The sequence below is a fragment of the Mirounga leonina genome, unplaced genomic scaffold (genome assembly GCF_011800145.1).
Source record: "Mirounga leonina isolate KUSES-001 unplaced genomic scaffold, KU_Mleo_1.0 Mir_168, whole genome shotgun sequence".
NCBI lineage: Eukaryota > Metazoa > Chordata > Mammalia > Carnivora > Phocidae > Mirounga > Mirounga leonina.
The window spans coordinates 51264944-51288244 of NW_023270426.1; the positions used below are offsets into that span (position 1 = coordinate 51264944).

The following is a 23301-nucleotide window of genomic DNA, read 5'->3' on the forward strand; positions in this document are numbered from 1 at the left end:
ATAAATTAAATATTTTTTAAAAATGAGCAAATGATTTGAATAAACATTTCTCCAAAGAAAATATATAGTCAATAAGCACTTGAAAATATGCTCAACATTATTAATCACTAGGGAAATGCAAATCAAGACTAGAATGAGATACTACTTCATTATGCACTTGGATGGCTACAATTTTTATAAAATCAACAGAAAATAACAATTATTCTTGAGGATATAGAGAAATTGGAACTCTTATGCCTTGCTGGAGAGAATGTAAAATGGGAATAGCTGCCTTTAAAAACTGTTTGGCAGGGGTGCCTGGTTGGCGCAGTCAGTTAAAGCATCCGACTTTTGGTTTCGGCTCAGGTCATGATCTCAGGGTCATGAAATCGAGCCCTGTGTCGGGCCTCAGTATGGAGTCAGCTTGAGATTCTCTCTCTCCCTCTCTGTCCCTCCCACTCGTGCTGTCTCTCTATCAAATAAATAAATAAAATAAAGTAAAATAAAATAAATAAAAACTGTTTGGCAGTTCCTCAAAAAGTTAAACATAAAGTTACCAAATGAACCAGCAGTTCTACTTCAAGAGAAATACCTTCCACATACTTCCACACAGAATCTATACATGAATGCTTCTAAGCAGTATTAGTTATTAGTAGTCAGAAAGCAGAAACAATGCAAATGTCCATTAATTGATGAATGGACAAAGAAAGTGTGGTATATACAAACAATGGAACTTTAGTTGGCCATAAAGAATGAAGTACTGATGCATGCTACAGTACTGAGGGACCTTGCCAACATAGCTAAATGAAAGAAGCCAGTCACAAAAGACTGTAACATTGTATGATTTCATTTACGTGAAGTATCCAGCATAGGCAAATCCATAGAGACAAAAAACAGATTTGTGGTTGCAGAGGGTTGGGGAAAAAATGGAAAGTAACTTCTCTGGGGTGATGAAAATGTTAAGTTGGTTGTGGTGTGGTTGCAAAATTCTATGAATACAGTGATTTCGACACTTTAAATGTATAACATTTTTTATCATTAGGGAACTACAAATCAAATAGGAGTCAACCAACTGTATATCTCAAAGATTTTTTCTTAAAACAAAAACAAAAAACACCGCTGAAACCATTAGAATTTAGTTTTCTGAAACTCTAGAAATCTTTTTGGTTCAGCTAGAGAACATTCAGAGAATACTGGACGCCTGACAGAAGACAAATGGAAGTAATTACAACCCAAGTGTGGAAAGACTAAAATATATTAAAATCTGAAGGGCTGCCATTTGCGTTATGTGTCACGTGATGTGCCATCCTAATTTTACCACTGACTGAGCTGTATTAGAGTCACAGGACCAGAAAATGTCAGTGCTCTGATTTCCCCTGAGGTCTTTCCTCTAGCTTCAGCTCGGCTGCGGAAAGTAAGGAGTTGTGGGCAAAAAAGGCAATGGGTGAGAGAATCCAGTGCTGCAAGTGTTTCCTGAATGAACCCCGGTAGGGAGGAAGAGGGAGGCAGAAAACTTTCAAGGTATCACTTTTGTACCCTTGTGAAGAAACACTCCTATTTATGGAGAAATGATTCTATGTCATTTTACGATGTTACTAAAATCAAAAAGAGAAAATATATCCAACTTTGGAAAATCGTACCCCACACCAGTGACTTCTTTCAAACTCGGGGCTTCATCCTCCGCCTTCCCTGACGTGGAGTTCTTCGGAACTACCCGCTTTCTGACTATCTTTCAAAAGAGCAATTCGCGCGACACTTGGACGGCGAACACCAGCCAGGAGACTGCGCGCTGGGGAAACTCGAGCCGCAGCCTCTGCGCGTGCGCACCGCTTCTCTTTCCGCCTCCGCTTGGAAACCTCAGCTCGGAGGTCGGTGGGTCGTGGGAGGCGGCTTCTTTTTGTACAGCGTGTCGTTTGCTGAGTCGGGTTTCCAGAGTTTCCACGCCACCTGTGAAGGTCCGCCGCGGTGGCGCACGGCTCCGCGCCTCCGCGGTTGGCCGTCGCCATGACAGCGACCGCTGGGGGCCCTGGTAAGCGCGGATCCCGCGTCTGTGGGTCGCTGAAGGGCTGCACACGATTGGCTCGCAGCCCTGCACTTTCTCTGGCCTGCGGCCTATAGTTGGAGCGCTTTGAGAGACTCCCCTGGCAGCACCACTCCCAGGTGCTGATGGGGGTCTGCATTCTCAGAGCGCGCACCATGGACTGGCCTAGAATGTTGGTTCCTCGCGTGGGTGGTAAGAGAAAAGCCAGTGAGGCGGCCAAGAATAGCAAGAATATTGGGCCCTTTTTAACAAGGGATTCTTTTTTAGGGTAGTTTTGGGTTCATAGGGTAATTGACCTGGAAGTCAGATTCTCCATATACCACTTACCTGAACACATGTAGAGCCTCCCCGTTATCAACAGTTCCTATTCTTGGGCATCTACGTTGACACATCATAATCAAAGTATCCATATTTTACTTTTGGGTTCACTGTTGGTGGTGTACGTTCTTCTGATTTAGACAAGTGTATAATGCCTTGTATCCCTCATTATGGTATCATACAAAATAGTTCCACTGACCCCCAAATCCTCTGTGCTCCACTTATTCACGCCCACCTCCTACAACCACTGATCATTGTTTTGTCTTTTCCAGAATGTCATGTAGTTGGAATCATACAGTATGTAGCCTTTTCAAATTGACTTCTTTCACTTAATAGTATGCATTTAAGGTTCTTCCATGACTTGAGAGCTCATTTCTTTTTAGCACTGAGTAATACTCCTGGTCAGTTGTCTGGATGTAGCAATGTTTATTTATCTATTTATCTATTCACCCATTGAACGACATCTTGGTTGCTTCTAATTTTTGGCAGTTAAGAATAAAGCCGATGTAAACATCTATGTGCAGGTTTTTGTATGGACTTAAGTTTTCAAGTCCATACAAAATATCGGGTAAATATCAAGGAGCACAATTGTTGGATTGTATGGTAAGAGTATGTTTAGTTTTATAAGAAACTGCCTAACTTTTAAAGTGGCTGTACCATTTTGCATTCCCACCAACAGTGAATGAAAGTTCCTCTTGCTCCACTCTCACCAGCGTTTGGTGTTGTCAGTGTTCCAGATTTTGGCCATTCTAATAGGTGGGTTGTTGTACCTCATTATTCTTTTGTGTTTCTCTGATGACATATTATGTGGAGCACTTTTTCAAATGCTTGACATTTCTTTATATTTGGTGATAAAGTCATTGGTCCATTTTTAAAGTAAAGTTTATTTTCTTATTGTTTGAGTTTTAAGTATTAATATTTTGGATAACAGTCCAATATCAGATGTGCCTTTTGCAAATATTTTCTGCCAGTCTTTGGCTTGTCTTCTCATTTTCTTGATAGTGACTTTTGTAGAGCAAAAGTTTTTTCATTTTAATGAGGTCTAGCTTACCTATTATGTCTTTTATGGATGGTGCCTTTGGTGTTATATCTAAAAAGTCATCACCATACCCAAGGTCATCTAGGTTTTCTCCTATATTATCTTATAGGAGTTTTATAGTTTTGCATTTAATTTTTGTGAAGGATGTAAGGTCTGTTTCTAGATTCATTGTTTCCATGCGGATGTCCAGTTGTTCAGCATCATTGTTACAAAGATTATCTTTACTCCATTGTATTGCCTTTGTTCCTTTGTCAAAGATAAGTTGACTCTGTATTTACAGGGTGTTTACTTCAGGGCTGTCTGTTCTATTCCATTGATCTATGTGTCTGTTTTTTTCACCAATACTGCGCTGACTTAATTACTGTAGCTTTATAGTAAGTCTTGATGTTGGGTAGTGTCACTTCTTTGTTATTCTCCCTCAGGATTGTGTTGGCTATTCTGGTTTTTAGGCCCTCCATATAAACTTTTGAATCAGTTTGTCAATATCTATAAAATAACTTAGTGGGATTTTGATTGTGATTGCTTGAATCTGTACATCAAGTTGGAAGAACTGACATCTTGACAATATTGAGTCTTTCTATCCATGAACATGGAATATCTCCATTTAGTTCTTTGATTTCATTTATCAGAGTTTTGTGGTTTTCTTTTTATAGGTCTTAGACATATTTTGTTAGGTTTATACCTAAGTATTTTTGGCTTTTTGGGTGCTAATGTAAATGGTATAGTGTTTTTCATTTCAAATTCCACTTGTTTTTTTGCTGGTAAGTAGAAAAACAATTGACTTTTATATATTAACCTTGTATCCTTCAATCTTGCAACAATCACTTATTAATTCTGGGAGTTTTTGTGTAGATTCTTTCAGATTCTTTGCATATATAATCATGTCATCTGTGAACAAAGACTGTTTTATATCTTCTTCCCCAATCTGTATACTTTTTATTTACTTTTATTGTCTTGGTGCATAACTAGTACTTCTAGTATGATGTTGAAAAGGAGTGGGTGAGGGGGTAGACTGTTACATCTTGAGGTCCTGGTTGAAAGTGACATTTACCTGATCTGTAATTTCATTTGATCAAATGGGGAGTAGTTTTGGTCAGTCCGATTTCTCTTGGAATTGGGTGAGAGTGAGAAATGAAGACAAAGGGATGTGGTCAAGAATTATTCCAGCTTTTTGTTATACAATTTTCAGAAGCTGGTAATTAGTGTGTCCCTGTCCCTTCACCCCAGAGTTAGAGGTGTTTTAAACCAGGCATTCTACTCCAGAAGGTTACATTATCTTTTTTTTTTTAAAGATTTATTTATTTATTTGAGAGATATCAAGGGGGCTGGAGAGGGAGAGGGAGAGAATCTTAAGCAGATTCCCTGCTGAGCAAGGAGCTGGATGCGGGGCTCGATCCCAGGACCCTGAGATCATGACCTGAGCTGAAATCAAGAGGCAGATGTTTTACTGAGCTACCCAGGGGCCCTAACTGACTGAGCCACCCAGGGGCCCCCAGAGGGTTACAGTATCTTTTACATAAACCTAAGTAGTCACATTAGACAGCTTTGGTGACGTATTCTTTTTTCAGCCTAAGTTTTTTCCTGATTGTAAATATAATACATGCTCATTATAGAACATTTGTAAAATACATTGAAGTAGGAAAAAAAGTCCACACAATGCCAATAATAACTTTTTGATATATTTTCTAATGTGACTGGTAAAATAAAATGGAATAACTTATGTCAAGGGGTTTTAAAATGGAGCCAGAAGGCCATTAAGGAGGAGGGCCTTATGCACATTCTCATCACGTAGAACCCTGAACTTTTGAACTGGGCTAAACTGCAAATATTCCAAGGACTCTGCACGAATACCTGCAACTTACTGCAGTAACAGACTTTTCTTAGTGATAGCCTTAGCAACCAATTATGTTTAGCTAAGATTAATTTTCTGCCATCAAGACCAATTAAAATTTTTTGTAAACAATATATAGAAGCTTTTTTTTTTTTTTGTCTTTAAAAACCCCTGGCTTTGAGTTTTTTAAAAAACTCCCCAAATTGCAATTTTCACACCCCAACTAAATGCTTTTATTTCAGCTCTGCCTCTTCTCTTGATTGACACTAACAGTCCTGACTTTTAAGAACATGGTATACACGCCACCATATACTATGTATCTCTTTTTTGGTTTTCTCCAACTTTTTTTAATATACAAACTACTTTTTTAGAGCATTAGTTTTTAGTTGCTAGAACAGCACAAACTTATTATCCTATAGTTCTGTAGGTCAGAAGTCTGAAATGGTCTCATCTAAAATCAAAGTGGCAGCATGACTGCATTCCTTCTGGAAGCTCTAGGAGAGATCAGTGTTTTTGCCTTTACCATCCTCTGGAGACTGCTTGAGTTCCTTGGCTCATGGTCTCTTCCTCCATTTCAGAGGCAGCAATGGCTGGTTCAGTCTTTTTCACATTGTATCACTCTGACACAGACTCTCCTGCCTCTCTCTTTCACTTATAAGGATCTTGTGATTCAGTGGGCCCACCTGGGTAATCCCAGCTCATCTCCCCACCTCAAAGTCATCTGAGTAGCAACCATAATTCTGTTTGTCACCTTAATTACCCTTGCTATATAATATAACATATTCACAGTTTACAGGAATTAGGATGTGGACATCTTTGGGTGGGGGTCATTATTCTTCCTGTCACAGTACCCATACAAATTGTTCTCCATTGTGCTTTTTTCCCAATTAACATATCTTTAAGATTGTATCAATATATACAGATTTGCCTCATTCTTTTTAATGGCTGCATAATGTTCCTTTGCATGGATATACCATAATTTATTTAATGAATCCACTGTTGATGGATATTTAGGTTATTTTCACTCTTGCTATTACAAACAATGTGATAGCAAATATCTTTGCATCAAATGTGTCATTTCCCACATATAAGCGTATCTGTCTATGGGATAAGTCTATGAAAGTGGAATTTCTGGGTCAAAGGGTAAATGTGTTTTTTTAACTTTTTCTTTTAAAAAAATCTTTATATACACATTTAATGCAATCCCTATCAAAATACCATCAACTTTTTTCAAGGGGATGGAACAAAAAATCCTAAAATTTGTATGGAACCAGAAAAGACCCTGAATAGCCAGAGGAATGTTGAAAAAGAAAAGCAAACCTGGTGGCATCACAATTCCAGACTTCAAGCTGTATTACAAAGCTATAATCATCGAGACAGAATGGTACTGGCATAAAAACAAACACATAGATCAATGGAACAGAACAGAGAGCCCAGAAATGGACCCTCAACTCTATTGTCAACTAATCTTCGACAAAGCAGGAAAGAATGTCCAATGGAAAAAAGACAGTCTCTTCAATAAATGGTGTTGGGAAAATTGGACAGCCACATGCAGAAGAATGAAACTGGATCATTTCCTTACACCACACACAAAAATAGACTGAAAATGGATGAAGGACCTAGATGTGAGACAGGAGTTCATCAAAATCCTAGAGGAGAACACAGGCAGCAACCTCTTCAACCTCAGCTGCAGCAACTTCTTCCTAGAAACATCGCCAAAGGCAAGGGAAGCAAGAACAAAAATGAACTATAGGGACTTCATCAAGATAAAAAGCTTTTGCACAGCAAAGGAAACAGTCAACAAAACCAAAAGACAACCGACATAATGGGAGAAGATATTTGCAAATGACATATCGGATAAAGGGCTAGTATCCAAAATCTATAAAGAACTTATCAAACTCAACACCCAAAGAACAAATAACCCAATCAAGAAATGGGCAGAAGACATGAACAGACACTTTTCCAAAGAAGACATCCAAATGGCCAACAGACACATGAAAAAGTGCTCAACATCGCTCAGCATCAGGGAAATCCAAATCAAAACCTCAGTGAGATACCACCTCACACCAGTCAGAATGGCTAAAATTAACAAGTCAGGAAACGACAGGTGTTGGCGAGGATGCAGAGAAGGGGGAACCCTCCTACACTGTTGGTGGGAATGCAAGCTGGTACAGCCACTCTGGAAAACAGTATGGAGGTTCCTCAAAAAGTTGAAAATAGAGCTACCCTACAAGCCGCAATTGCACTACTGGGTATTTACCCCAAAGATACAAATGTAGTGATCCAAAGGGGTACGTGCACCCTGATGTTTATAGCAGCAATGTCCACAATAGCCAAACTATGGAAAGAGCCAAGATGTCCATCAACAGATGAATGGATAAAGAAGATGTGAGATATATATATATATATATATATATATATATATATATATATATATATATATATAATGAAATATTATGCAACCATCAAAAAAACCTGAAATCTTGCCATTTGCAATGACGTGGATGGAACTAGAGGGTATTATGCTAAGCGAAATAAGTCAGTCAGAGAAAGACATGTATCATATGATCTCACTGATACGAGGAATTCTTAATCTCAGGAAACAAACAGAGTTGCTGGAGTGGTGGGGGGTGGGAAGGATAGGGTGGCTGGGTGATAGACATTGGGGAGGGTATGTGCTATGGTGAGCCCTGTGAATTGTGTAAGACTGATGAATCACAGACCTGTACCTCTGAAACAAATAATACATTATATGTTAAAAAAAAAAAAGAAGATAGTAGGAAGGGAAAAATGAAGGGGGGAATCAGGGGGAGACGAACCATGAGAGACTATGGACTCTGAGAAACAAACTGAGGGTTCTAGAGGGGAGAGGGGTAGGGGGATGGTTTGGCCTGGTGATGGGTATTAAGGGGGGCACGTACTGAATGGAGCACTGGGTGTTATACACAAACAAGGAATCGTGGAACGGTACATTAAAAACTAATGATGTAATGTATGGTGATTAACATAATAAAACTAAATTAAAATCTTCACTGAGATATAATTTCCATACCATACAATTCACTTATTTAAAGCATATATAAGGGACGCCTGGGTGGCTTGGTTGTTAAGCATCTGACTTCAGCTCAGGTCATGATCTCAGGGTCCTGGGATAGGGCCCACATCGGGCTCCCTGCTCAGCCGGAAGCCTGTTTCTCCCTCTCTCACTCCCCCTACGTGTGTTCCCTCTCTCACTGTCTCTCTCTCTGTCAAATAAATACATAAAATCTTAAAAAAAAAAAAAGCATATATAATATAGTGGTTTTTAGTTTATCAGAGTTGTGTAACCATCACCACAATCAATTTTAAAACATTTCCATCACCTCAAAAAGACGTAAAAAAATAAGGGGAGGGCACATCTTCTATAAACCTAAAACTACTTCCCCAAAAGTCCTAATTAAAAAATTACAACTAATTTTGACTTTCTCTTTGTCCTATTTTCAGTTATAGCCTAGTTAAAATGGTAATAATACACTAGATCATAGGTAATTGGAGCCTTCTTAAATTCCAAATACATACACTGTTGTGGGTAAGTGTAAGGTCAGTTTCACCCATTAATAGGGCAAGGAGAACTTTTTACTTCTAATGTTTTTAATTGCTGGAATTACGGTATTTAATTGTTAATTTGTAAGTTGCCCTTATAAAAATTGTGAATGCAGTGTGTCTAGTGGTAAGGTGCCACAGACATATCCAATATGCACAATTAACTTCTAGTTTTTTTGTAATGGTAATCATATTACCATTTCTGTGAGACTTTTGGTATATCTCAAAAACATTTTTTAACAGCCGTATCAGTCACATATTTTATCATGAAGATGTACTATGTTTTAATTATTTTCCCATTGTAGGACATTTCTGTTTTAGCCTATAATTTGCCTTCTAAAAATGCCTAACAAATATTTTAAAAATTGCTATGTATTTTCATCTGAGTCTGAATAGTCTGTGACTGTTGCGTATGCTAAATAGAGCCATATGTTTTGGGCTATAATGGATGCTGCAGCTAACTCTCACCTTTATTCTGTAGCCCAATATACAGAGTGGTTGCTAAGTTCCATGCATATTAGTTAGAAGTTCTCTTTATATGTCCCTCCATTCTCTAATCAAAATTTATTTTTTTGCAATGTCTTATTGGCAGTTTCTGCTGGCCTTTTGTAGGTTTTTAACAGTTATTAGGCAGAGTTAATAAATAAATAATTAATAGAAGACATAATCTCATGCATAAGGAATTTACAGCCAATTGGTAGGCGCTAAAATGTTTAAATCAATAAACAAGAATTAGGTAGATAACTAGTTTTCTCGTTATATTGGGATATGACATAGTGTGGAGTAGACTTGGATTCAAGTATTTTAGTCTTGATTAACTCACATATTTTAAGGCTTAATTAAGAGAAAATCTGGTGAGCCAAAAAGTAGTTGATAGATATGGGAATTATCTGTATTTGTACATGCTAGATAAATCTATAATTCCTAATTCAGGAGTTTGGTCACTCATATAAATGTTGAGATTCATAATCCGAAGGTGAATACACTTAAAAGATTCTAAATTAACATAAATATAGAATGGGGTCTCAGGTGGATAAAACAATTAAGTTGCACAAAATTTAAGAAGTTTTAATAGAGCGTTTAATATACTTCACATACATTTTACTTATTTATAGTCCAGGATTAGAGACAATATCATGTGAAAATTCTTGCTTTAAAATATCTGCTTCGGGCACCTGGGTGGCTCAGTTGGTTAAGCGACTGCCTTCGGCTCAGGTCATGATCCCAGGGTCCTGGGATCAAGTCCCGCATCAGGCTCCCTGCTCGGCAGGGAGTCTGCTTCTCCCTCTCCCACTCCCCGTTTGTGTTCCCTCTCTCGCTGTGCTTTCTCTGTCAAATAAATAAATAAAATCTTAAAAAATAAATAAATAAAATAAAAAATAAATAAGTAAAATAAAATATCTGCTTCTTCCCATTTCTTTTTCTTCCTCCATACTTCCTCATGCTTCTGAGTTTCAGATAGACTATCCTATATGCTTACTAATTATTACTTATATCATATATAACATGCTTGTATATATAATATATACCTGCACATCATAATACTTGTTCTCAATTTTTAAGACCTTATATTATTCCCAGTTTACTTTATGTTCTCCCCCAAAGTATGTTCTGCCCATTCTTATTAAAAAATGTTTGGGGGCGCCTGGGTGGCTCAGTCATTAAACGTCTGCCTTCGGCTCAGGTCATGATCCCAGGGTCCTGGGATCGGGCCCCGCATCAGGCTCCCTGCTCAGCGGGAAGCCTGCTTCTCCCTCTCCCACTCCCCCTGCTTGTGTTCCCTCTCTCGCTGTGTCTCTCTCTGTCAAATAAATAAATAAAATCTTAAAAAAAAAATGTTTGCATCATAAAAAACAATCCATTCATTTTGATATACATGTTGTTTTAGGATCTTGGAGTGAAAATATACTAGAATATTTTCTGAGAAATAACCTGATCACAACAGAAGATGGCACTGAGATCGTCTGGTATCATGCAGCTAACCACAAGGCACAACTGAATGAGGCACTGAAAAGTAAGTCAATACAGTTTCTTGTATTTACACTGGATAATAGATTAATTCAGGGGCGCCTGGGTGGCTCAGATGGTTAAGTGTCTGCCTTCGGCTCAGGTGATGATCCCACGGTCCTGGGATCGAGTCCCACATTGGGCTCCCTGCTCCTTGGGAGCCTGCTTCTCCCTCTGCCTCTCTCTCTCTCTCTCATGAATAAATAAATAAAGTCTTAAAAAAATAGATTAATTCAGCTCTTTTTTTGATATCTGGGCGTATTTGTAGGTATCAAAGACTTAGATGATCGAAGTGTAAATTCTAGGTTGAAATAAACATTTTTATAAAAGATCTCATTTTGTTTACAAAATGAACAAATTTCCATAATGGAAGAATTTTCTTATTTTCCAGAAGTGATTTACCTTTTCTGTGTCTATTTGAAACTCTCAATGTATTATTACACTTGCTTATATACTGTAGTGATTTGAGTAAATTTTTAAGATCAGTGTTGTATGTCTTACATATTTTTGTGTCTTTCATAGTGAACTAAGGAGAAGTTCAATAAATATTTGTTGATGGATGGATGAAGCCATTGTATACTAACTTATAATTAATTGCCTTGGGCAGTATTTATGCTTAGGCTAGAAACCAAGACTTTGGTTTACCAACTTAATCTATAATTTTATATATATATATATCTCACACACACACACACGCACACACAAACATATATATCCCTTCATTATAGATGAACACTATAGCAGTTTTTTTAGCCTTTTCCTATGAAGTACCCGTGTTGGCTGCAGCGGCACAGGAGACTAAAAGCATATTACTAGAGAGGTCTGGGGCATAGCTCAAAATGACCTGGTACAATGAGGAAAACTTGTCAGTCCCAAGTTTTATTGTAAAAAATCTATGCATCTTTTGCATCCTACTCAATTATGTATCTGGATAATGTATCTGAATATATATTTCTTTTACCCTAAAGATATCTTTAATTTTATTTATTTATTTTAAAGATTTCATTTATTTCTTTGACAGAGAGAGATAGCGAGAGCAGGAACACAAGCAGGGGGAGTGGGAGAGGGAGAAGCAGGCTTCCCGCCGAGCAGGGAGCCCGACGTGGGACTCGATCCCAGGACCCTGGGATCATGACCTGAGCCGAAGGCAGACGTTTAATGACTGAGCCACCCAGGCGCCCAAGATATTTTTTAATTGTTATTCTTTCTCCTCAAAAGGAGGAACTTTGGTTTAATATTGAATCCTTGATACCTAAAACAGTGCCTAACACATAATAACCACACAGTGATTGTGTAATAAATGAATTTTAGCAAAAGCAACACTCAGGAAAAAGTTGGTTAGTGGGTGACAGGAGCTGGCCAGAGTGGAGAATAGGGAGTAAATGCTAATGGGTACAGGGTTTCTTTTTGGGATAATGAAATTTTTCTGGAATTAGGTACTGGTGGTTGTTGCACAGCCTTCTGAATATTCTAAAAAACCACTAAATTGGAGCACCTGGGTGGCTCAGTCAGTTAAGTTTCTACCTTTGGCTCAGGTCATGATCCCAGGGTCCTGGATGGAGCCCCACATTGAGCTCCCTGCTCAGCGGGGAGCCTGCTTCTCCCTCTCCTACTCCCCCTGCTTGTGTATGGGCTCCTTGCTCAGTGGGGAGACTGCTTCTCCCTCTCCCTCTGCCTGCTACTCCCCCTGCTTGTGCTCTCTCTCTCTGTCAAATAAATAAATTTTTAAAAATCTAAAAAAATAAAATAAAAAGAACCATGAATGGTATACTTTAAAAGTGTGAATTTTATGGTCTGTGAATTATATGTTAAGTTTTTAAAAGATTTTATTCATTTATTTGAGAGACAGAGAGAGTGAGCGAGAGAGAGAACATGAGCAGGGGAGGGGCAGAGGGAGAAGCAGACTCCCTGCTGAGCAGGGAGCCCACAGGACTCTATCCCAGGACCCCGGGATAATGACCCCAACTGAAGGCAGACGCCCAACCAACTGAGCCACCCAGGTACCCCATGTTAATTTTTAAAAATGGAAAAAAAGAAGAAATAAAAGTACTACTTACAGACAGTATGGTTGTCTATATAGAAAATCAAAAAGTTGCTGCAAATAAATGATTGCAATTCATGGGTAAATTTAGAAAATCTCAGGATACAAAGTCAAACAGAAAATAGATTTTATTTCTATGTAACAACAACTAAAAATTTGGAAAAAAATCGTGAAAAATTTACAATTTATAATAGTATATGCTGAAATCTTATACTAGAAATAATCTAATTAAATGTGGATACTTCACTTTTAACCTTGTTTTCTTTTTCTTTTTTAAAAATTTTTATTTTTTAAATTTTTTTATTTTTTAATTTAAATTCAGTTAATTAACATATAATGTATTATTTGTTTCAAGGGTACAGATCTGTGATTCATCAGTCTTATATAATACCCAGTGCTCATTACAACATATACCCTCCCTAATGTCCATCCCCTGGCTACCCCATCCCCCACCCCCTTCCCCTCCAGAAACCCTCAGTTTGTTTCTTAAGATTGAGAATCTCTTATGGTTTATCTCCCTCTCTGGTTTCATCTTGTTTGATTTTTTTCCCTCTCTTCCGCTATGATCCTCTACCTTGTTCCTTAAATTCCACATATGAGTGAAACCATATGATAATTGTCTTTCTCTGATTGACTTATTTCACTTAGCATAATTCCCTCTAGTTGCATCCATTCACCTTGTTTTTAAAATTGCTAATGGAAAGTCATTTCCAATTGCTGACAGTCTGATGTTGATCTGGGAAGTTTTCATAGGTTATTTAGTCTTCAGATAATGTCCTTTTAACATTCTGTTTGGCAAAACCATAGCCCCAGATTTTACAGTTTAGGAATGCTCTTCACAAATCCCTTTTTTCAGCCATGGTTAGTTTTGCGATTTCTTTCTAGTCTAAAGGGAAAAGAGAGAGGATCCTAGAGACATGAAGGCTATATTTCAGTGGTTTATCTCATTTTTCCCAGAATATTTAAACTTAGTATAACTATTATTAATAGAGCTGTTTCAGTTTGGCTAACACGTAAAACTGGATTTTCAACAATGTCTATGATTTTAAAAAACAGAGTACAGGAGGAACAATGTAAAAGTACCACTTGGTATTGCACTGTCAACCCATCCAGATCTCAGAATAGTCAAAATTGTTACAGAAGTTATTACATTAAACCTAATTTTATGTTACAGTATTTCACCATTTAGATTTTATTTATTTATTTATTTATTTATTTATTTATTTATTTATTTATTTATTAGCATTTAGATTATAAACCCATTCATATTAAAAAGTATGCTGGTAAGAAAAATAGAAAACATTAAGTCTTTTTGAGAATAAAAAATGTATTTAAAAAAGCTTTTGTAACATCTTCAGGAAAAGTGTGACTATAAGCAATAAATATCTACAGTTTCTAATTTGAGGAGTGAGAAGATAAAAGTACTATTTTTATTCTCAGAAACTTCAACAAACACTTATTAATCTTTCCTTTGTATATTCACTTTGCTGTGTACTGGGAAGAAATTAAATATTTTTAATTTAATTTAATTTAATTTAATAATTTAATTTTTTTATTATGTTATGTTAGTCACCATACAGTACATCATTAGTTTTTGATGTAGTGATCAACGATTCATTGTTTTCGTATAACACCCAGTTGCTCCATGCAGTATGTGCCCTCCTTAATAGCTACCACCGGGCTAACCCATCCCCTCCACCCGCCTCCCCTCTAAAACTCTCAGTTTGTTTCTCAGAGTCCGTAGTCTCTCATGTTTTATCTCTCCCTCCGATTCCCCCCCTTTGTTTTTCCCTTCCTTCTCCTAATGTCTTCCATGCTATTCCTTCTGTTCCACAAATAAGTGAAACCATATGATAATTGACTTTCTCTGCTTGACTTATTTCACTTAGCATAATCTCCTCCAGTCCCATCCATGTTGATGTAAAAGTTGGGTATTCATCCTTTCTGATGGCTGAGTAATATTCCATCGTATATATGGACCACATCTTCTTTATCCATTCATCTGTTGAAGGGCATCTCGGCTCTTTCCACAGTTTGGCTATTGCGGACATTGCTGCTATGAACACTGGGGTGCATGTGGCTCTTCTTTTCACTACATCTGTGTCTTTGGGGTAAATACCCAGTAGTGCAATTGCTGGGTCATAGGATAGTTCTATTTTTAATTTTTTGAGGCACTTCCACACTGTTTTCCAAATTGGCTGTACCAGCTTGCATTCCCAACAACAGTGTAAGAGGGTTCCCCTTTCTCCACAACCTCTCCAACATTTGTTGTTTCTTGCCTTGTCAATTTTTGTGATTCTAACTGGTGTAAGGTGGTATCTCAATGTGGTTTTGATTTGAATTTCCCTAATGGCTAATAATGTTGAACATTTTTTCATGTGTCTGTTAGCCATTTGTATGTCTTCTTTGGAGAAGTGTCTGTTTTGATTTGATTATTTGTTTTTTGGGTGTTGAGTTTGAGAAATTCTTTATAGATCTTGGATACCAGCCCTTTATCTGTAGTGTCATTTGCAAATATCTTCTCCCATCCTGTGGGTTGCTTCTTTGTTTTGTTGACTGTTTCCTTTGCTGTGCAGAAGCTTTTTATCTTGATGAAGTCCCAAAAGTTCATTTTTGCTTTTGTTTCACTAGCCTTTGGAGATGAATCTTGAAAGAAGTTGCTGTGGCCGATGTCAAAGGGGTTACTGCCTATGTACTGCCTCTAGGATTTTAATGGATTCCTGTCTCGCATTGAGGTCTTTCATCCATTTTGAGTTGATCTTTGTGTATGGTGTTAGAGAATGGTCGAGTTTCATTCTTCTGTATATAGCTGTCCAATTTTCCCAGCACCATTTACCCATTTATTGAAGAGACTGTCTTTTTTCCACTGAATATTTTTTCCTCCTTTGTTGAAGACCATAGAATTGAGGGTCCATATCTGGGCTCTCTACTCTGTTCCATTGGTCTATATGTCTGTTTTTGTGCAGTACCATGCTGTCTTGGTGATCACTGCATTGTAATATAGCTTGAAATCAGACAACATGATGCCCCCAGCTTTGTTTTTCTTTTTCAACATTTCCTTGGTGATTCAGGGTCTTTTCTGATTCCATACAAATTTTAGGATTGTTTGTTCCAGCGCTTTGAAAAATGTCATTGGAATTTTGATCGGGATGGCATTGAAGGTATAGATTGCTCTGGGTAGCATAGACATTTTAACAATGTTTATTCTTCCGATCCATGAGCATGGAATATTTTTCCATCTTTTTGTGTCTTCTTCAATTTCTTTCATGAGTGTTTTGTAGTTCCTAGAGTATAGATCCTTTACCTCTTTGGTTAGGTTTATTCTGAGGTATCTTATGGTTTTTGGTGCTATTGTAAATGGAATAGTTTCTTTAATTTCTCTTGTCATTGGAATTTTGATTGGGATGGTGTTGAAGGTATAGATTGCTCTGAGTAGCATAGACATTTTAACAATGTTTATTCTTCCGATCCATGAGCATGGAATGTTTTCCATCTTTTTGTGTCCTCTTCAATTTCCTTCATGAGTGTTCTGTAGTTCCTAGAGTATAGATCCATTACCTCTTTGGTTAGGTTTATTCCGAGGTATCTTATGGTTTTCAGTGCTACTGTAAATGGAATCGTTTCTCTAATTTCTCTTTCTACAGTTGCATTGTTAGTGTATAAGAAAGCAACTGATTTCTTTTTTTTTTTTTTAAGTTTTTTTTTTTTTTAAAGATTTTTATTTATTTATTTGACAGAGAGAGAGTGAGAGCAGGAACACAAGCAGGGGGAGTGGGAGAGGGAGAAGCAGGCTTCCCGCTGAGCAGGGAGCCCGATGTGGGACTCGATCCCAGGACCCTGGGACCATGACCTGAGCCGAAGGCAGACGCTTAACGACTGAGCCACCCAGGTGCCCCACAACTGATTTCTGTGCATTGATTTTGTATCCTGCCACATTACTGAATTGCTGTATGAGTTCTAGTAATTTGGGGGTGGAGTCTTTTGGATTTTCCACATAAAGTATCATGTCATCTGTGAAGAGAGAGAGTTTGACTTCTTCTTTGCCAATTTGAATACCATTTATTTCTTTTTGTTGTCTGATTGCTGTTGCTAGGACTTCTAATACTATGTTGAACAATAGTGGTGAAAGTGGGCATCCTTGACGTGTTCCTGATCTTAAGGGAAAGGCTCTCAGCTTTTCCCCATTGAGGATGATATTCGCCATGGGTTTTTCGTAGATGGATTTTATGAACTTGAGGAATGTTGCCTCTATCCCTATACTCTGAAGAGTTTTAATCAGGAAGGGATGTTGTATTTTGTCAAATGCTTTTTCTCCATCAATTGAGAGGACCATATGGTTCTTCTCTCTCCTCTTATTAATGTGTTCTATCACACTGATTTGCGAATGTTGAACCACCCTTGCATCCCTGGGATAAATCCCACTTGGTCGTGGTGGATGATCCTTTAAATGTATTGTTGGATCCTATTAGCTAGGATTTTGTTGAGGATTTTGGAATCCATATTCTTCAGGGCTATCAGTCTGAAATTCTCCTTTTTTGATGGGGTCTTTGCATGGTTTGGGAATTAAGGTAATGCTGGCCTCATAGAACGAGTCTGGAAGCTTTCCTTCTGTTTCTATTTTTTGAAACAGCTTCAGGGGGTACATATTATTTCTTCTTTGAATATTTGGTAGAATTCCCCAGGGAATCCATCAGGCCCTGGACTCTTGTTTTTTGGGTGGTTTTTGATCACTGCTTCAATCTCGTTACTGGTTATTGGCCTATTCAGGTTGTCAATTTCTTCCTGTTTCAGTCTTGGGAGTTTATAGGTTTCCAGGAAGGCATCCATTTCATCCAGGTTGCTCAATTTATTGGCATATAGTTGTTGATAGTAATTTCTAATAATTGTTTCTATTTCCTTGGTGTTAGTCGTGCTCTCTCCCCTTTCATTCATAATTTTATTAATTTGGGTCCTTTCTCTTTTCTTTTGGATAAGTCTGGCCAATGGTTTATTGATCTTATTAATTCTTTCAAAGAACCAGCTTCTAGTTTCGTTGATCTGATCTACTGTGTTTCTGGTTTCTAATTCATTAGTCTCTGCTCTAATCTTAATTATTTCTCTTCTAATGTGTGGCTTAGGCATCGTTTGTTGCTTTTTCTCTAGTTCTTTAAGGTGTAGTGTTAGTTGGTGAATTCGGGATTTTTCTGTTTTTTTGAGTGAGGCTTGGATGGCTATGTATTTCCCCCTTAGGACTGCCTTTGCAGTATCCCATAGGTTTTGGACGGATGTGTTTTCGTTCTCATTGGTTTCCATGAATTGTTTAAGTTCTTCTTTGATTTCTTGGTTGACCCAAACATTCTTGAGCAGAGTGGTCCTTAGCTTCCAAGTGTTTTAATTTCTTCCAAATGTTTTCTTGTGATTGAGTTCCAGTTTTAAAGCATTATGGTCTGAGAATATGCAGGGAATAATCTCAGTCTTTTGGTATCGGTTGAGACCTGATTTGTGACCCAGTATGTGATCTATTCTGGAGAAAGTTCCATGTACACTCGGGAAGAATGAGTATTCTCTTGTTTTAGGGTGGAATGTTTTGTATATATCTATGAGGTCTATCTGGTCTAGGGTGTCATTCAAAGCTTGTGTTTCTTTGTTGATTTTCTGTTTAGATGATCTGTCTATTGCTGAGGGTGGAGTACTGAGGTCTCCTACAATTAACGTATTGTTGTCAATATGACTCTTCATTTTGGTTAACAGTTGGCTTATGTAGATGGCTGCTCCCATGTTGGTGGCATAGATATTTATAATTGTTAGATCTTCTTGTTGGATAGACCCTTTAAGAATGATATAGTGTCCTTCTGTGTCTCTAACTACAGTCTTTAGCTTAAAATCTAATTTGTCTGATATAAGAATTGCTAGCCCAGCTTTCTTTTGAGGTCCTTTGGCCTGGAAGATGGAACTCCATCCCTTCATTTTCAGTCTAGATGTATCTTTAGGTTCAAAATGAGTCTCCTGTAGACAGTATATGGATGGGTCCTGTCTTTTTATCCATTCTACAACCCTGTGCCGTTTTATGGGACCATTTAGGCTGTTCACGTTGAGAGTGATTATTAAAAGATATGAATTTATTGTCATCATGTTGCCTGTGAAGACCCTGTTTTTATAGATTGTCTCTGTAAATTTCTGTTCTATATCACTCTTGGGGTCTTTCTTCTTTTATAGAATCCCCCTTTATATTTCTTGCAGGGCCGGCTTAGTGATCCCATATTCTTTCAGTTTCTGCCAGTCTTTGAAGCTCTGCATCTCTCCATCTGTTCTAAATGACAGCCTTGCCGGACAAAGTATTCTTGGCTGCATGGTCTTCTCGTTTAGTACCCTGAATATGCCTTGCCAGCCCTTTCTGGCTTGCCAGGTCTCTGTGGATAGGTCTGACATTATTCTGATGTTCCTCCCTCTGTATGTAAGGAATCTCTTCCCCATAACTGCCCTTAAGATGGTTTCCTTGGTTCTAAGATTTGTGAGTTTTACTATTATATACCGGAGCATTGGCCTGTTTTCCTTGATCTTGGGAGGGGTCCTCTCTGCCTCTAGGACATGAATGTTTGTTTCATTCCCCAGATTAGGGAAGTTCTCATCTACGATTTGCTCAAATATATATTCTAGTCCTTTCTCTCTCTCCTCCCCCTCAGGGATTCCAATAATTCTGACATTGGAACGTTTCATGGTGTCACTTATTTCTCTGATTCTATTTTCATGGATTTTGAGTTGTTTTTCCCTGGTTTCCTCTTTTTCCTTCTTGTCTATTAATTGGTCTTCTAGATCACTAATTCATTCTTCTGCCTTGCTTACCCTAGCTGTTAGAATCTAGATTAGATTGAATCTCATTAATAGCATTTTTAAGTTCTGCCAATTCATCTTTCATTTCTGCCCTGAGACTCTATGTTGCCATTAATGGATTTCTCCATTCTAGCTATTATCTTCACAATTGCTACCCTGATTTCCATCTCCAACATCTTGGTTATATCTGTATCCATTTGTAAATCTGTGGCAGAAGTAGTCACAGTCTCTGAGTCTTTCCTATTTTGGGGGTTCCTCCTCCTAGTCATTTTGTTGAGGGGTGGTTGAGGGAATATACAGAGTCCAAATTATTGACCACAACCCAAGGAAGATGCACCTGTTTTATAGGGACCTTAGGGTTGCTGGCCTCTTGTTCTTCCAGCCTGTCTTCTGGGGGACGGGCCTGCCATGCTGTTACTCAGGCAAACCTGTTTGGTCAGAGTTGCCCTGCCCCCTGTGGCGGGGGATAGTCTCAGTGAAAACTGGTTTTGGGGGCCTTTTGTTCTCTGGCGGCTTTCCCTGGAGGCTTTCTGCATCTCTTCCGAGAGTCAGAGCAGAAGAGATCGTTTCCAACCCTCTGCCTCAGAGCAGAGAGATCGCAGTCTGTTCTTCAGTGAGTTCTCCAGGCCACACTATCTCCGTTCCTGTCTGTGCTGCTATAAACTGCAGCGTCCTGGGTTGTGCGCCCCTCAGCAGCACTCCCAGTCCTCGCCTCCAGGTCGGGATGTGTCTCTTCCCTTTGTGCTTCTAAAACTGCCAGCCACCTCCAGTTCATACATGCGGCCCGCCGCTCTTGGTTTCAGTCCCAGGGGCTGCCCTAAAGTCTTTTCCCCATTGCTACCAGTCTGCGAGTCTATGCCCGGTCCCCAGCGCGGGAGGCTATCACTCACTGGTGGTGCAGGATCCTGAAGCCTCGGCTCCCTCCCCCTCCCGTTTATCCTCCGATATCTACCCCTGGAATCATGGCTCCCCACTTCATACCTTGAAACCAACTGCCTGCGATATTCTGTTTGTAGAGATCCAGATCTATCTTCTTACATCTCAGGCTGATTTCATGGGTGTTCAGAGTGGTCTCATAGATATCCAGCTCAATTCCGGGACCGGTTGGAATAGGGTCCCCTATTCCTCTGCCCAGAAATTAAATATTTTAACAATAGCTTAAGAGCTGTATGATCTACAGAAAGGCATTTAACTCTTCACCTGTTTGCTCATCTGTGAAACAAACAACCATATGAAGGTCTAGTACGGTACCTGGTACTTAGTAGTTATTCAGTAAATGTTAGTTTTTATCTTCCTCAAAAGGCTACTGGACATGACATCTTCTTCAGTCCCTATTTTATTAGCGTTAACTTAAGTTCTTTTATTTGGACAGGCACTGCTCACATGATAGAGGCCGATGTCCTTCTTCCAAGTGATGGATCAGAATATAGCCAACCAATCATGGCCCATCCTCCTGAAACAAATAGTGATAATACTTTACAGGAGTGGCTGACTGCAGTTATAAAAAGCAATAAAGGCATCAAGCTGGATTTCAAGAGGTATTTGTATAAACATTTTCAGTCTTTTAGTTGTCAGAGAGTAACAACGAAATTAAAAGATTAATAGCTTCATATATCTGTGCTTGACTAACTTTATACTTTAAACTGAAAATGGAATTACAAACTAATATGTTTCAAGAAGGGACCTAAGACCTATTGAGTTGGTTGCTTAAATTGTTTCTTAGGAACCCTTTGAGGCTAAAATTAAGTTCATTTTTACAAAGGAATTTATCATAAGTGACCATTGTGATAATAGAATGGTAAATTTAAAATGCTACTTTCATTTAAAGTAGTCCGAGGGGAGGGCGCCTGGGTGGCTCAGTCGTTAAGCGTCTGCCTTTGGCTCAGGTCATGATCCCAGGTCCTGGGATTGAGGCCCACCTTGGGCTCCCTGCTCTGCAGGAGGCCTGCTTCTTCCTCTCCCCACTCCCCTTGCTTGTGTTCCCGCTCTTGCTGTGTCTCTCTGCATCAAATAAATAAATAAAATCTTAAAAAAAAAAAAGGTAGTCTGAGGGAAACCTGGGTGGCTCAGTCAGTTAAGCATCAGACTCTTAATTTTGGCTCAGGTCATGATCTTAGGGTTGTGAGATCAAGTCCTGAGTTGTGCAAAGTGCTGGGCATGGAGCCTGCCTAAGATTCTGTCTCTCCCTCTGCCCACCCCCCACTCCCCCTCTTAAAAAAAAAAAAATCGTCTGAGAGAGAGAGTTGGTAGTAGTTTGGGTAGTTAATGCTTATCCTCCTTGATTTATGTTATATTTGTATATGGAGAATTATCTAAAAGTCTTTCAATAACCCAAGAGTTCTTTATAAATAGTATTTTGGAAGCATTGACAATGAAGAGCAAGACTAAGTGTTATTTCCTTTTCTTTGGCTGTCATGGAAAATTTTACTTTTGTGGTATTTTGGCAGTGTAAAAATTATAGATAAAGCCAGGAATATAGTGTGATATCACAAAAGCTCACCATAAGTCCCATGAAGGTGACTGCTACGAAGATCTAGGATTTCGGGCACCTGGGTGGCTCAGTGGGTTAAGCATCTGCCTTCGGCTCAGGTCATAATCCTAGGGCCCTGGGATTGAGCCCCGCATCGGGCTCCCTGCTCAGTGGTGAATCTGCTTCTCCCTGTCACTCTGCCTCTCCTCCCAGCTTGTGCTCTCTCTCGCTCACTCTCTCTCAAATAAATAAAATCTTTAAAAAAAAGAAAAGAAAATCCAGGATTTGTGGTAAACCTACCTTATCTATGAACAATATTTTTAAATTGAATATTCTCAAGAAATTAATAAAGATTTGGAAATCTTACTTACAGAATTATTAAGGTGACTCTTGTTTGTTGTAGGGCTAAATATACCAGTAAACCTCATTACACTCTTGGTAAATGAGAGAGCTTTTTTTTTTTAAAGATTTTATTTATTTATTTGAGAGAGTGAGTGAGAGAGAGCACAAGCCAGGAGGAAAGGAGAGGGAGAAGCAGACTCCCTGCTGAGCAGGGAGCCCCTATACGTGGCTCAATGCCAGGACCCTGGGATCACAACCTGAGCCGAAGGCAGGCGCTTAACCGACTAAGCCACCCAGGCCCCCCCCCCCAGAGAGAACTATTTTAAGATCTTAAAGCACTTAGAGTGGTGAATGGCCCAACTCTACTTTATTGACAAAGAGACTTAGTCCCAGAGAAGTTAAATAATTGACCCAAGAACAATAGCTGAACTTGACAGCTGAGCTAGGACGACATCCCAGGTTTCCTGGAGCTAGTTCAGTTTTCTCTGTACCGTGAAATAAAGCATTTGATCTTTAATATTTGGTAACTCAGAGTTTTAGCTATCCTTGCCTTTTCATGTGTATGTTTACTATTCCCCATTGAATTGTTCTTTCTGATACATTCTTTGGCTCCTCACTAGTCAGATCAACTCATTCGTTCCTAGCAGCTACCACACACACATGAGCTGAGCCACTAAGAAAAGGATTTTGCAAAGTTTTTGGTCATAACATAGTTGAAGGGGAATTAATTTAACTAACAGTTATATGAGCATGTATACTGTGTCAGACACTTTTCTAAGAGCACTGAATGCGTTAGTTCATTTAATACTCAACAATCCTGGGAGGCAGCTTATTGCTATTA

General features: G+C 38.7%; 1 protein-coding gene across 5 annotated transcripts in view; it reads left to right on the top strand.

Annotated features, from left to right (window-relative positions):
- Window positions 1-1794: 1794 nt before the first annotated feature.
- The window catches only part of FAM151B (family with sequence similarity 151 member B), a 63334-nt gene continuing 41827 nt past the window's right edge, over window positions 1795-23301 (top strand). For 2 of the 5 annotated variants that reach the window (XM_035014756.1, XM_035014753.1), the window contains exons 1-3: window positions 1806-2008; window positions 10679-10804; window positions 21021-21186. In XM_035014756.1, coding sequence (XP_034870647.1) covers window positions 1984-2008; window positions 10679-10804; window positions 21021-21186 — 317 coding nt within the window. In that variant the 5' untranslated portion in view covers window positions 1806-1983. Of the gene's footprint in view, window positions 2009-3017; window positions 3095-10678; window positions 10805-21020; window positions 21187-23301 lie in introns of those variants that run through there. The other 3 variants (XM_035014754.1, XM_035014755.1, XM_035014757.1) reach the window with 3 other exon arrangements.